The sequence below is a fragment of the Salvelinus alpinus genome, chromosome 9, assembly GCF_045679555.1.
Source record: "Salvelinus alpinus chromosome 9, SLU_Salpinus.1, whole genome shotgun sequence".
Taxonomy (NCBI): domain Eukaryota; kingdom Metazoa; phylum Chordata; class Actinopteri; order Salmoniformes; family Salmonidae; genus Salvelinus; species Salvelinus alpinus.
This window is the reverse complement of record NC_092094.1, coordinates 38050476-38065667: the sequence shown is the minus strand read 5'-3', so window position 1 is coordinate 38065667 and position 15192 is coordinate 38050476. Positions and strand designations below refer to the sequence as shown.

Genomic DNA, 15192 nt, shown 5'->3' with positions numbered 1-15192 from the left:
CTCCCCACTGTATATATTTTTTAAGGACATTTCTAAGTGACCCCAAACTTTTGAACGGTAGTGTATTTCAAAAGGTATTTGTTAGTATGTGTGCGTACATACAGTACGTGCGTGTGTGTGCGCAGTGTGTTTGTGTTCCATCCTGAGTTATGTGTAATTTTACATATTGGAGTTCATTGCCAGGGGTAGGTGGATGTCTGAGTTACTGTAGGTGGGTGGCAGAGACGGTTGAGAGTAGGAGTAAAGGGTCAGAGTTTACAGGTAGAGTGGGAGACACACTGAGTTGAGTGATGACCTCATACTCACAGTGAACATGATCTGGCATCCACCTAAAATATAGTCCAGGAAGGTATAGTCCCTTTCAACCTGAGGAGACATTATTCAAACATTATTCAAACTCTGTTCATACTATTCCATACTCAAGCAAGTTCAAATTGTTTTTCCTATGGATAAATAATTGGAGGAGGCGTGGCAGTGGCACTTTGATAGGATTCAGTAATTGGCTGCCTGAACAAAGGTGATTACTGCAGGCAGAACCGTGGTGGACTGTGTGAGACTGACAGGTGTTTTGTGCTGATATTAATACATGAATTAAATAGGGATTTGGAGCCATTACTCTAATCCCTGCCTGAAGCAAAGCCACATTACAGGCATTTGTTTTTTAATAAAAAATACTATTATGAACGACAATTCATTAGCTGTGTGCATAACGCTTTAATGTGGATTCATAATACATTTAAAGCTGTTTCCTTTTAGACTTAATATGCCTTTTTGTGATTTCCATAATGGATTGACTAATTAAGAGGCATAATGTATATCTATTAGTCTCTGCATGTTTTTTATTTATTTATTTATTTCACCTTTATTTAACCAGGTAGGCTAGTTGAGAACAAGTTCTCATTTGCAACTGCGACCTGGCCAAGATAAAGCAAAGCAGTGTGACACAGACAACAACACAGAGTTACACATGGAGTAAACAATAAACAAGCCAATAACACAATAAACAAGTCAATGACACAGTAGAAAAAAGAAAGTCTATATACAGTGGGGCAAAAAAGTATTTAGTCAGCCACCAATTGTGCAAGTTCTCCCACTTAAAAAGATGAGAGAGGCCTGTAATTTTCATCATAGGTATACTTCAACTATGACAGACAAAATGAGGGAAGAAAATCCAGAAAATCACATTGTAGGATTTTTAATGAATTTATTTGCAAATTATGGTGGAAAATAAGTATTTGGTCAATAACAAAAGTTTATCTCAATACTTTGTTATATACCCTTTGTTGGCAATGACAGAGGTCAAACGTTTTCTGTAAGTCTTCACAAGGTTTTCACACACTGTTGCTTGTATTTTGGCCCATTCCTCCATGCAGATCTCCTCTAGAGCAGTGATGTTTTGGGGCTGTTGCTGGGCAACACGGACTTTCAACTCCCTCCAAAGATTTTCTATGGGGTTGAGATCTGGAGACTGGCTAGGCCACTCCAGGACCTTGAAATGCTTCTTACGAAGCCACTCCTTCGTTGCCCGGGCGGTGTGTTTGGGATCATTGTCATGCTGAAAGACCCAGCCACATTTCATCTTCAATGCCCTTGCTGATGGAAGGAGGTTTTCACTCAAAATCTCACGATACATGGCCCCATTCATTCTGTCCTTTACACGGATCAGTCGTCCTGGTCCCTTTGCAGAAAAACAGCCCCAAAGCATGATGTTTCCACCCCCATGCTTCACAGTAGGTATGGTGTTCTTTGGATGCAACTCAGCATTCTTTGTCCTCCAAACACGACGAGTTGAGTTTTTATCAAAAAGTTCTATTTTGGTTTCATCTGACCATATGACATTCTCCCAATCTTCTTCTGGATCATCCAAATGCTCTCTAGCAAACTTTAGACGGGCCTGGACATGTACTGGCTTAAGCAGGGGGACACGTCTGGCACTGCAGGATTTGAGTCCCTGGCGGCGTAGTGTGTTACTGATGGTAGGCTTTGTTACTTTGGTCCCAGCTCTCTGCAGGTCATTCACTAGGTCCCCCCGTGTGGTTCTGGGATTTTTGTTCACCGTTCTTGTGATCATTTTGACCCCACGGGGTGAGATCTTGCGTGGAGCCCCAGATCGAGGGAGATTATCAGTGGTCTTGTATGTCTTCCATTTCCTAATAATTGCTCCCACAGTTGATTTCTTCAAACCAAGCTGCTTACCTATTGCAGATTCAGTCTTCCCAGCCTGGTGCAGGTCTACAATTTTGTTTCTGGTGTCCTTTGACAGCTCTTTGGTCTTGGCCATAGTGGAGTTTGGAGTGTGACTGTTTGAGGTTGTGGACAGGTGTCTTTTATACTAATAACAAGTTCAAACAGGTGCCATTAATACAGGTAACGAGTGGAGGACAGAGGAACCTCTTAAAGAAGAAGTTACAGGTCTGTGACCAAATACTTATTTTACACCATAATTTGCAAATAAATTCATTAAAAAATCCTACAATGTGATTTTCTGGAGAAAAAAAAATATCATTTTGTCTGTCATAGTTGAAGTGTACCTATGATGAAAATTACAGGCCTCTCTCATCTTTTTAAGTGGGAGAACTTGCACAATTGGTGGCTGACTAAATACTTTTTTGCCCCACTGTACAGTGTGTGCAAAAGGCATGAGGAGGTAGGCAATAAATAGGCCATAGGAGCGAATAGTTACAATTTAGCAGATTAACACTGGAGTGATAAATGAGCAGATGATGATGTGCAAGTAGAGATACTGGTGTGCAAAAGAGCAGAAAAGTAAATAAAATAAAAACAGTATGGGGGCGAGGTAGGTAGATTGGGTGGGCTATTTACAGATGGACTATGTACAGCTGCAGCGATCGGTTAGCTGCTCAGATAGTTGATGTTTAAAGTTGGTGAGGGAAATAAAAGTCTCCAACTTCAACGATTTTTGCAATTCGTTCCAGTCACTGGCAGCAGAGAACTGGAAGGAAAGGCGGCCAAATGAGGTGTTGGCTTTGGGGATGATCAGTGAGATATACCTGCTGGAACGTGTGCTACGGGTGGGTGTTGTTATCGTGACCAGTGAACTGAGATAAGGCGGAGCTTTACCTAGCATAGACTTATAGATGACCTGGAGCCAGTGGGTCTGGCGACGAATATGTAGCGAGGGCCAGCCGACTAGAGCATACAGGTCGCAGTGGTGGGTGTTATAAGGTGATTTGGTAACAAAACAGATGACACTGTGATAGACTGCATCCAGTTTGCTGAGTAGAGTATTGGAAGCTATTTTGTAGATGCATCGCTGAAGTTGAGGATCGGTAGGATAGTCAGTTTTACGAGGGTAAGTTTGGTGGCGTGAGTGAAGGAGGCTTTATTGCGAAATAGAAAGCCGATTCTAGATTTGATTTTGGATTGGAGATGTTTAATACGAGTTTGGAAGGAGAGTTTACAGTCTAGCCAGACACCTAGGTATTTATAGTTGTCCACATATTCTAGGTCGGAACCGTCTAGGGTGGTGATGCTAGTCGGGCGGGCGGGTGCGGGCAGCGAACGGTTGAAAAGCATGCATTTGGTTTTACTAGCGTTTAAGAGCAGTTGGAGGCCACGGAAGGAGTGTTGTATGGCATGGAAGCTCATTTGGAGGTTAGTTAGCACAGTGTCCAAGGAAGGGCCAGAAGTATACAGAATGGTGTCATCTGCGTAGAGGTGGATCAGGGAATCGCCCGCAGCAAGAGCGACATCATTGATATATACAGAGAAAAGAGTCGGCCCGAGATTGAACCCTGTGGTACCCCCATAGAGACTGCCAGAGGTCCGGACAACATGCCCTACGATTTGACGCACTGAACTCTGTCTGCAAAGTAGTTGGTGAACAAGGCGAGGCAGTCATTAGAAAAACCAAGGCTATTGAGTCTGCCGATAAGAATACGGTGATTGACAGAGTCGAAAGCCTTGGCCAGGTTGATGAAGACGGCTGCACAGTACTGTCTTTTATCGATGGTGGTTATGATATTGTTTAGTACCTTGAGCGTGGCTGAGGTGCACCCGTGATCAGCTCAGAAGCCGGATTGCACAGCGGGGAAGGTACGGTGGGATTCGAAATGGTCAGTGATCTGTTTATTAACTTGTCTTTCGAAGACTTTTGATAGGCAGGGCAGGATGGATATAGGTCTGTAACAGTTTGGGTCTAAGGTGTCACCCCCTTTGAAGAGGGGGATGACCGCGGCAGCTTTCCAATCTTTAGGGATCTCGGGCGATACGAAAGAGAGGTTGAACAGGCTGGTAATAGGGGTTGCAACAATGGCGGCGGATAGTTTTAGAAAGAGGGGGTCCAGATTGTCTAGCCCAGCTGATTTGCACGGGTCCAGGTTTTGCAGCTCTTTCAGAACATCTGCTCTCTGGATTTGGGTGAAGGAGAAGCTGGGGAGGCTTGGGCGAGTAGCTGCAGGGGGGACGAAGCTGTTGGCCGGGGTTGGAGTAGCCAGGAGGAAGGCATGGCCAGCCGTTGAGAAATGCTTATTGAAATTTTAGATTATCATGGATTTATCAGTGGTGACCGTGTTACCTAGCCTCAGTGCAGTAGTTCACCTTGCATGACTTCAGAATGATGATTCCAGAGTTTTTGTAGCTCTTTTTCTTCTTCTGTTTTTTCGGATTAATGCATTCAAATTCGACCTGGCGGAAAGGAACACTAAGTGAAAAATTACAACTAAGACCCATCTGCACACCCACACAATTTACACTCATTCTCACACCAGCTCTATTTGCATTTCTGCCATTAGCAAATGACACAAGGTTTTCAGGAAGAAGTTGGCAGCCAAAAACTGAAGTAAAATGTAACTTCCTACTTCTCTCACCAGGTGTTACCAAGCTGTAAAATAAAGTGTTACCCAACATCCCTTAGTGAGGTTAAAACAGGCAGTAGATTGAATTCGTGTTAGTAAATAAACACTTGCGAATATCCAAATGAACGGGCATCCTCCATTCAGAATTGGTGAGCTGTGTTAGGTGCATTGAGTGTCTTAAGTGAGTCATTCACTCACAGTGAGAAGTGCGTTGAGATTGGAGACAATGTGAAAATGGTCTTAGATCCACATCAAAGCATGACTAACCCATACAGAACAAAACCCCATAGATAAACAGGAACAGATCTAAAATACATCCCTCACCTCCAGTGAATTCTGGGCTTCACTCATCTTGGTGACAGTGGTCTGAAACTCTCCAATGAAGTCATGACTTCCGTCGTTGTCGTAATCATAGCACAGTACCTGCAATATGAGACAACCCACAGGAAGGACAAAAAGATCAGAACATTCCGTCATACCACAAGAAATCACTTAAAATGTATTTGGCTTTTCACGTATATTAAAGGGGATTCCCTCGCTAACATTTTCATGCCATCGTCCTCAGATTAATGCACATGTTGGTAAACCTCACTTACCTTGATGCTCCTGTCTACGTCCCCATCACAGAGGGAGATGAGTGGTACTGTGAAGGGCTTCCACACCGGGTCCAGAGTGTTCTTTATCACCTGCAGCACAAAAACAGCTACAGAGATCCAACTTCTTCCATGTCATTTGGAAGACAGAACTCAGAAGCTAGGTCAATCCAGTTAACGTATTACCAGGTGGTAATACACTTTGTTAGTGATTTAATACACTTAGTTCTACAGTGATGACATTGAAATAGTCTAAACAGCCACCCCTGACCAACTACCGAGCCAACTCACCTCTGTCCTGTGGACCAACATCCATTTCTCATCATCTCCTTGCTTGTGGAACTCTAGGTAAGGGTCTGATTTACCAAAGAAATCCTGCAAAACAAAGCAATCTTGTTTGACAACGGCCCACATAGCTGCCAGCATACCACGGTGAAGACTTGGAGAGGGCATTGTTGTTGTTTCATGAGCATTGTCTTTATTGACAAAATCATTTTGTTGTTCCAAATATTACGTAAGAACTTCTTAACAGTGATGATAATATGGTACTACGTGGGCAGTGACTCTTACCTTCTTGTCAAGCTTTCTCCCATACAAGGTCAGTGTGATTACTCTATTGTCTGACAGCTCCAACGCAGTTATCTGTACACAAGAGAAACCGTTACTGTATTGTATCCAGTGTAAAACTGTACCATGTTACAGAACGTGTGTGAGTGTGTGTGTGTGTATGTGTGAGTGTGAGTGTGAATGTGTGAGTGTGAGTGTGTGAGTGTGTATGTGTGAGTGTGTATGTGTGTGTGTGTGTGTGTGTGTGTGTGTGTGTGTGTGTGTGTGTGTGTGTGTGTGTGTGTGTGTGTGTGTGTGTGTGTGTGTGTGTGTGTGTGTGTGTGTGTGTGTGTGTGTGTGTGTGTGTGTGTGTGTGTGTGTGTGTGTGTGTGTGTGTGTGTGTGTGTGTGTGTGGACATGTCTTTATTTCTTGGATCGCTCTGTGGGTATGAGTTGTGCAAGCATGATGTTCTCACTGTGATGGTTCCTTTCCCAGCTGGCTTGCCATTGGCCAAGGTCAGTGACCGGTGAAGTTTCTTATTGGACACAATCTAAAGGTAACAGACCAGAGAGAGGTGAAAATGCCCAACTGCAAATAAACATAACAAACAGGTGATAAACAGATGCAGAAAGGGGTCACAGACAGACTCTAAGAACAGTGTGACAGGTAGCATACCACCCCCAGTGTACAGATGTACTCTCCCAGGAAGTCATGCTCATACAGCTGGCTGCTGCACTTGTCCTCATCAAACAGCGCAAACTTGAGCTTCTGGACCTCCTCAAAATGGTAGTCCACCTTAAATTTCACCCCAAACACTGGATTCAGGTTATTTACCGCAGTCTCTGTTCGACCAATCTGAAAATGATACAGAGGAATATGGTTTTGTCAAACAGGTACTGTATTCACACACACAAACGTGCCAACACCGAGTACACAGAGTGGAGCACAGGAGGTTGGTGGCACCTCAATTGGGGAGAACAGGCTCGTGGTAATGACTGGAGCAGAATTGGTGGAATGGTGTCAAATACATCAATCACATGGGTTCCATGTGTTTGATGCCATTCCATTTACTCCGTTTCAGCCATTATTATGAGCCGTCCTCCCCTCAGCAGCCTCCACTGGATTGGAGGTGGACATGTGGGGGTGTGTAAGGTTGAAAAGGCCTTATTCATGTGAAAGATAAACCTAGCTGGTGGTGACTAACACAGTGTATGTGTGACTCACTGATAGAATATTCACATAGTCCTCGACCCCTATTGTGCTCTCATCTCTGAGGCTAGACTGGCGCAAACTGTACATTCCAACGCTGCTCTGTCTGTTTGACTGGAACCCCTCGCCTCTGTGTCTCTCCCAGCGTCTTCTCTGACTGTTACCTCCCTCCCCTTTCTGTGCTATCACACTTCCCTCTTTACCCCCACAGCACAGATGGCTCCTCCACCCAGAGTGAACCCTTCTCTCATGCCGAGACAGATAGGAAGAAAAGCCCTTCCCTTTAAAAACCCTTCACTCCTCTATTTCTTCTCTGCGTTTTTGTTTCATATAGCTTTGGAATGTTTGTGTATAGTTGTGTGTTTTATGAGCTGTAGCTTTCATCATGATCCAAAGAGAAACCATTGTCAGGATGGCTACATGCTCAGTGTGTTTTAAGAGATTAAATGTTACATCTCTGGAATAGTAGACATCCTCCGAGGTCTTTTTACATATAGGCTCCCCGTTTTCAAATCCCACTGGGTATTTTCCATGTCCCTTCCCTGTTTGCCTGTAAGTTCCATTCCTCATTACTCTTTCCACTCTCTTTCCACGCATTAAGAACATAATTGTTTCCGTCCAAATTTCCATGGTAACTGCAGCAACCGCTTTGCTGGTTTCATGTTGGAGCCTGCCCTGTTGACAGACAGCCCAAGCCTGCAGCGATCACACTTAGCCTGCTTCAACACAACAGTACCCAGGCAGGCAGGCATGTCTTTCTCTGGCAATGAGAGGGCACCCGGAGCACACACAGATCCACACTCCTCAAGACACCACAGCTTCAAAGACGGCTCTGGATTGATGTTTCTCCATTATACATTGATAACACTGTGTGTTATTGCGAACTTGGCGAGCATCAATCGATAAAACATTGAGAGTAATCAACAGTCAGAGGATATTTATTAATGATTATTTCACCCTCTCAAGTGGTTTACTTCACCACTTTATTCAACCCCTACAATCCTTCATTCCTTCCACTTTTCCAACAGTCATTTCTCCTTTTTTCTTCCTTTATAATTGACCCCCTCAACCTTTCCCACACATGCCCACCCTCCTCCCCTCACCTCAACCCAGTTGCTGTCCACCTCGTGGAAGAGCACTAAGAAGGGGTCAGACTTGGAGGCCACGTCTCTGTCCAGCAGGTTGCCACAGCACACGGACAGCTCCACCCTAGTGACGCAATTCTGGGGACCCATGGTTGGCGCAGAGTCAGGCCCCGTGCCAAGCGTGTAGGCCATGCTCGCAGGAGTGTCAGCCCTCCCACAGCCTAGGAACACACATAGCACAGAGAAACAGCACTATGAATGACATTACTGTAGCATGGAGCATTCAGTAGAGACTCATAGGTTCAAAATAAGATAGAGAGATGCACAAAAACATGAGGATGTTTAATGCAGGGCGGTTAATGACAGAGAATTTGGGACCTATCATAAATTCTCATATTCCAAATTCAATAGAACATAAAACACATATTTGATCCATGTGTAGTATCCAGAGAGTTGAACGAATCAATTCAGCTGCATGAAAAACATGCAGAATAATTGATATACAGGGGTCCTTCATGTGTCATATGAGAGAATAAAAGCTGTACTCTGTCAAACATTCATACACAGGTAACGTAATGTAAGGACATGAGGAGTGTGGTGAGGGCTCTTGTTGCTAAGATACTGATGTGCCATTGTGTAAGACCCTCCCTCCACTGCTGGTGCTAGTGGAACCAGGGTATAGGAAATGGATTATAATACCAACAGATCACAGATGTAGGACTGCATACAGTGCATTTGAGAAGTATTCAGACCCTTTTACTTTTTCCACATTTTGTTACGTGACTTATTCTATAATGGATTCAATTGTTTTTTCCCTCATCAATCTACACAGAATACCCCATAATGACAAAGCAAATTGTAAAAAAATAAATAAAAATGAAAACAGAAATATCACATTGACCCTTTACTCAGTACTTTGTTGAAGCACCTTTGGCACCAATTACAGCCTCGAGTCTTCTTGGGTATTACGCTATAAGCTTGGCACACCTGTATTTGGGGAGTTTCTCCCATTCTTCTCTGCAGATCCTCTCAAGCTCTGTCAGGTTAGATGGGGAGCGTCGCTGCACAGCTATTTTCAGGTCTCTCCAGAGATGTTTGATCAGGTTCAAGTCCGGGCTCTGGCTAAGCCACTCAAGGACATTCAGAGACTTGTCACGAAGCCACTCCTGCGTTGTCTTGGCTGTGTACTTATGGTCGTTGTCCTTTTGTAAGGTGAACCTTCGCCCCAGTCTGAGGTCCTGAGTGCTCTGGAGCAGGTTTTCATCAAGGATCTCTCTGTACTTTGCTCCGTTCATCTTTCCCTCAATCCTGACAAGTCTCACAGTCCCTGCCGCTGAAAAACATCCCCACAGCATGATGGTTTCCTCCAGAAGTGACGCTTGACATTCATGCCATCTTGGTTTCATCAGACCAGAGAATCTTGTTTCTCATGGTCCGAGAGTCCTTAGGTACCTTTTGGCAAACTCCAAGCGAGCTGTCATGTGTCTTTTACTGAGGAGTGGCTTCGGTCTGGTCACTCCACCATAAAGGCCTGATTGGTGGAGTGCTGCAGAGATGGTTGTCCTTCTGGAAGGTTCTCCCATCTCCATAGAGCAACTCTGGAGCTCTGTCAGAGTGACAGAGCTCCTCCCTGACCAAGACCCTTCTCCCCCGATTGTTCAGTGTTGCCGGGCGGCCAGCTCTAGGAAGAGTCTTGGTGTTTCCAAACTTCTTCCATTTAAGAATGACGGAGGCCACTGTGTTGTTGGGGACCTTCAATGCTGCAGACATTTTTTGGTACCCTTCCCCAGATCTGTGCCTCGAAACAATCCTGTCTCGGAGCTCAACGGACAATTCCTTTGATCTCATGGCTTAGTTTTTGCTCTGACATGCACTGTCAACTGTGGGACCTTATATAGACAGGTGTGTGCCTTTCCAAATCATGTCCAATCAATTAAGTTGGTGAAACATCTCAAGGATGATCAATGGAAACAGGATGCACCTGAGCTCAATTTTGAGTTTCATAGCAAAGAGTCTGAATACTTATGTAAATAAGGTATTTCTGTTTTTATTTTTAATACATTTGCACAAATATCAAAAACACTGTTTTCACTTTGTCATTATGGGGTATTGCGTGTAGATTGACGAGAATAATGTTTTAAAATTCCATTGTAGAATAAGGCTGTAACATAATAAAATGTGGAAAAGGGGAAGGGGTCTGCATACTTTCCGAATGCACTGTATGTTGTACCATAAGTAATGAACTGAAGTAATGCATTGTAAGATTATAATGAACACTGAAAATATTTTTCTTTTACCAAAATGCGCATTTTTTCTACATTTTTATTTTTTTATTTTTTTTAACCTTTATTTAACTAGGCAAGTCAGTTAAGAACAAATTCTTATTTTCAATGATGGCCTAGGAACAGTGGGTTAACTGCCTGTTCAGGGGCAGAACGACAGATTTGTACCTTGTCAGCTCGGTGATTTTAAACTTGCAACCTTTCGGTTACTAGTCCAACGCTCTAACCACTAGGCTACCCTGCCGCCCATTGTCATTTTCTGATATGGTTAATGGACTGTTATATGTAGGCGCCATATATGACGCTCTCTATGACGCTCGTTCCATCTAAAGGTCATATATGAGGCTCTCTATGACGCTCGTTCCATCTAAAGGTCATATATGAGGCTCTCTATGACGCTTGTTCCATCTAAAGGTCATATATGAGGCTCTCTATGACGCTCGTTCCATCTAAAGATCGTATATGAGGCTCTCTATGACGCTCGTTCCATCTAAAGGTCATATATGAGGCTCTCTATGACGCTCGTTCCATCTAAAGGTCATATATGAGGCTCTCTATGACGCTCGTTCCATCTAAAGATCGTATATGAGGCTCTCTATGACGCTCGTTCCATCTAAAGGTCATATATGAGGCTCTCTATGACGCTCGTTCCATCTAAAGATCGTATATGAGGCTCTCTATGACGCTCGTTCCATCTAAAGGTCATATATGAGGCTCTCTATGACGCTCGTTCCATCTAAAGGTCATATATGACGCTCTCTATGACGCTCGTTCCATCTAAAGGTCATATATGAGGCTCTCTATGACGCTCGTTCCATCTAAAGATCGTATATGACGCTCTCTATGACGCTCGTTCCATCTAAAGGTCATATATGAGGCTCTCTATGGCGCGCGCTCGTTCCATCTAAAGGTCATATATGACGCTCTCTATGACGCTCGTTCCATCTAAAGATCGTATATGAGGCTCTCTATGATGCTCGTTCCATCTAAAGGTCATATATGACGCTCTCTATGACGCTCGTTCCATCTAAAGATCGTATATGAGGCTCTCTATGACGCTCGTTCCATCTAAAAGTCATATATGAGGCTCTCTATGATGCTCGTTCCATCTAAAGGTCATATATGAGGCTCTCTATGATGCTCGTTCCATCTAAAGGTCATATATGAGGCTCTCTATGATGCTCGTTCCATCTAAAGGTCATATATGAGGCTCTCTATGACGCTCGTTCCATCTAAAGGTCATATTTGAGGCTCTATGACGCTCGTTCCATCTAAAGGTCATATATGAGGCTCCTAATGATGCTCGTTCCATCTAAAGGTCATATATGGGGCTCTCTATGACGCTCGTTCCATCTAAAGGTCATATATGAGGCTCTCTATGACGCTCGTTCCATCTAAAGATCGTATATGAGGCTCTCTATGACGCTCGTTCCATCTAAAGGTCATATATGAGGCTCCTAATGATGCTCGTTCCATCTAAAGGTCGTATATGAGGCTCTCTATGAAGCTCGTTCCATCGAAAGGTCTTTCCATTATCAATAATTAGATTCAACCAAAGCAAAAGTGTACAATGGGAGCACACTGAAGTGTACAGCATCATAAACATAAACACATCACACACTTCCAACCAAATCATAAGCTAAGATAAGATAAGCATCTTCATGGGTGGATGGATTCGCAAGCAAGTGTACAAAAGTATCATATTCTCAATTGCTTGTATAATGTAAACAGTTAAATGTTGTTTTGGTATCAGCAAAAATATTATACAGAAGACATCAGCATAGTCTTGCTCACATACCAAAAATAAAGAGGGTGATAACTCACTCCATATCCCCAAACAGCCCCTCAGGCTCAGTCCATCCAACATTACAGTCACTGGAGTTAACACATTCTTCACACCTAAGGCAAAGCTCTGGCCAGAGTACGATACGCATCTTTGTGGGGTAGTAGGAAATGGGGAAAGACTACAGGATCTGAATGAGTCTAGAACTGTCTCAGTGACTTGAATTCTAAAATAGATAATGCCACATACTGTAGGCGTATTGAAGTTCAAATAAAATCTTTGATACTTTAACCTATTAGTTTACATTTTGCCATGTGCGTCGCTGAATATTCCATTATATAATCACACACTGAAAACTGATTTGAATACAGTAGGCTACCTAAAAGAGTTACAGACCCAAGTCACCACCCTCAGTATCATGTTGTTCTCCTCTCTGTGTTCAGTGTGGTAGAGGGAAGTGACCTCACAGATAAATACAGGTCTGGTTGTCTGCAAACATAAAGGGCCCCTCAGGTGCCCCTTGAGCTGTTCTAATCAGCAGGAAAACTTTTCTCAAACCATTTATTCAGATGGTAAAAATATTAAATTGGGTACCGGGCCAGTAACTAGGGACTTTATCTTCAAATGGTCCAGGCTAAATCAACACATATAGATACGCATAGATCTATCGAGATGACTATCAATCAAGACAATTGTCAACCCAAGCTGAAAATTGCATTCCCATCTTCACTAATCTCAGTGCTGGAGGACTAGACTGACTGCATCATCTCATCTACTGTGAGAGCAAATGTCACTTGAGAATACTTATGGGGTGGGTGAGAATTTTGATGGTTGCGTACAATGGAAATTCAAAACATTTCAGAATAGATTTGAACTACCAACAAAAGGGATGAGCACAGGTAAATCCAGAGAAAGATGGAGCAAAGATAGATACAGAAAGAGAGAGTATATGTCCCTTTTTAATAGACAGATAAGAGTGAACCAGAGAAGTAAAGACATGAGTCTCAGAGGAGACTGACATTTCTACTTTAGAACTAGTGACAACTGACTCCGTTTCCTCTTGTGGTTGACAGCTTGAGCTTTGTGCTTTCTTTTCACATTAACATCTGACATATCCTGTGTGCCACCATAAATATGTGCATCAGTTTGCAATTTCAGGAAATAGTACGTTGAACATTACAATTACAATCAATCAATATCTCTAATACACTGACAATATTTCAGTCAGCACACATTGGAACAGATTGTATTTTTTATTAAAAGAGACATTTACTTAATTGACATGTTTCCAGACATAATATATGAATATCGTTAAATCGCATAGGATAAAAATACACAAGTGTCCCAATATTCACTTACCTTGGTAAATGTGATTTTTTACTAATACTCTTCTCTGAAGAACGCTTCTTCTTGATAACTTTAACACTTTTCTTTCTATGCACACATTGACGTTATTTTCATGATGTCCAAAACATATAATCAAGGGAATACAAATTGTTGTGGTTGGCCGCGAGGGGAGGTCATTCTGGTCTGTGACAGTCTCTCGCCGAGTGCTGTAGTGGAGCAATTGAAGTGGTCGCGCATTGCAACTCCACCCGACTCAATGCCTTCAGCAAAATGAGAACATAAATGCTCTGGTTCGGGAATAGCTACATACTTTTCTTAACATAGACTATTATTGTGTAATCATTAATCAGGGCCGAATGTTATATAGCTCAATGCGTTTGACACATAAGTACAGTATATTAGGGTACATTACTGTTTCCATTAAAGTTAACCCTAAAAGCCCCAACATATTTTTATCTTAAAAAATGTCAAGCACAAGCAGTAACATATTTACTTTCCTTAACCCTTTGTAACACATGTTTTTGCTTTTAATTCCCCAAAATAAGCATATATTACATTTATTTGACACATTTACACTCAAATGTATGCACTGATGATACAAAACATGCTCTTTCCATGAAATAGACTGACCAGGTGAAAGCTATGATCCCTTATTGATGTCACTTGTTAAATCCACTTCAATCTGTATAGATTAAGGGGAGGAGAAAGGTTAAAGAAAGATTTCTAAACCTTGTGACAATTGAAACATGGATTGTGCCATTCAGAGGGTGAACGGGAAGACAAGATATTTGAGTGCTTTTGAATGGGATATGGTAGTAGGTGCCTGGAGGTGTGTCAAGAACGGCAACGCTGCTGTGTATTTCACGCTCAACAGTTTCCCATGTGTATTCAGAATGTTCCATCACCCAAAGGACATCCAGCCCAACTGTGGGAAGCATTGGAGTCAACATGGGCCAGCATTCCTGTGGAACGCGTTGTACAACTTGTTTAGTCCATGAACCGACGAATTGAGGCTGTTCTGAGGGGGAAAAAGGGGGGTGGTGGAGGTGCAACTCAATATTAGGAAGGTATTCCTATGTTTGGTACACTCGGTGTACGTTTTTTGCAACTTGTGATAGGGTTAGTGTTTTGTTTCTGAGAAATAGCCGATTTTGCTTATTTGATGTACCGATACGACCTAAGATAGTCTGGGCGTTATAGGCCCAGTGCCATCAGACTTATAGTTCTGACTGAAGAGTTTAATTCCAAAACGCTATAATGTATCCATTTTCAGAAATGTTGGTAAATTAGCTTTTATTGTTTAAAGAACTTAGTGAAAAAACGAATATCTTCCATATCTAACCATTGGCATGTTCAAATTACAGTATTTGTTTAAAATCTATCACTTGATGGTTTCATTTCAGAGACAAATGTTATTTTGCAAAACGCTATATATGTCACACCCTGATCTGTTTCACCCTTCTTATGCTCGTCTCCACCCCCCTCCAGGTGTCGCCCATTTCCCCCAATATCCCCTGTGCATTTATACC

At 42.7% G+C, this 15192-nt stretch overlaps 1 protein-coding gene across 2 annotated transcripts in view; it reads right to left on the bottom strand.

Annotated features, from left to right (window-relative positions):
* Positions 1-13993, bottom strand: part of cpne2 (copine II) — a 33711-nt gene extending 19718 nt beyond the window's left edge. Inside the window, exons 1-10 of one of the 2 annotated variants that reach the window (XM_071416980.1) lie at positions 13676-13993; positions 8270-8472; positions 6633-6812; positions 6433-6507; positions 5981-6052; positions 5702-5785; positions 5414-5503; positions 5142-5240; positions 4561-4647; positions 307-366 (exon numbers count right to left, since the gene is read on the bottom strand). In XM_071416980.1, the coding sequence (XP_071273081.1) occupies positions 307-366; positions 4561-4647; positions 5142-5240; positions 5414-5503; positions 5702-5785; positions 5981-6052; positions 6433-6507; positions 6633-6812; positions 8270-8443 (921 nt within the window). In that variant the 5' untranslated portion in view covers positions 8444-8472; positions 13676-13993. The remainder of the gene's footprint in view (positions 1-306; positions 367-4560; positions 4648-5141; positions 5241-5413; positions 5504-5701; positions 5786-5980; positions 6053-6432; positions 6508-6632; positions 6813-8269; positions 8473-13675) is intronic. The other variant, XM_071416981.1, reaches the window with a different exon arrangement.
* Positions 13994-15192: the final 1199 nt, after the last annotated feature.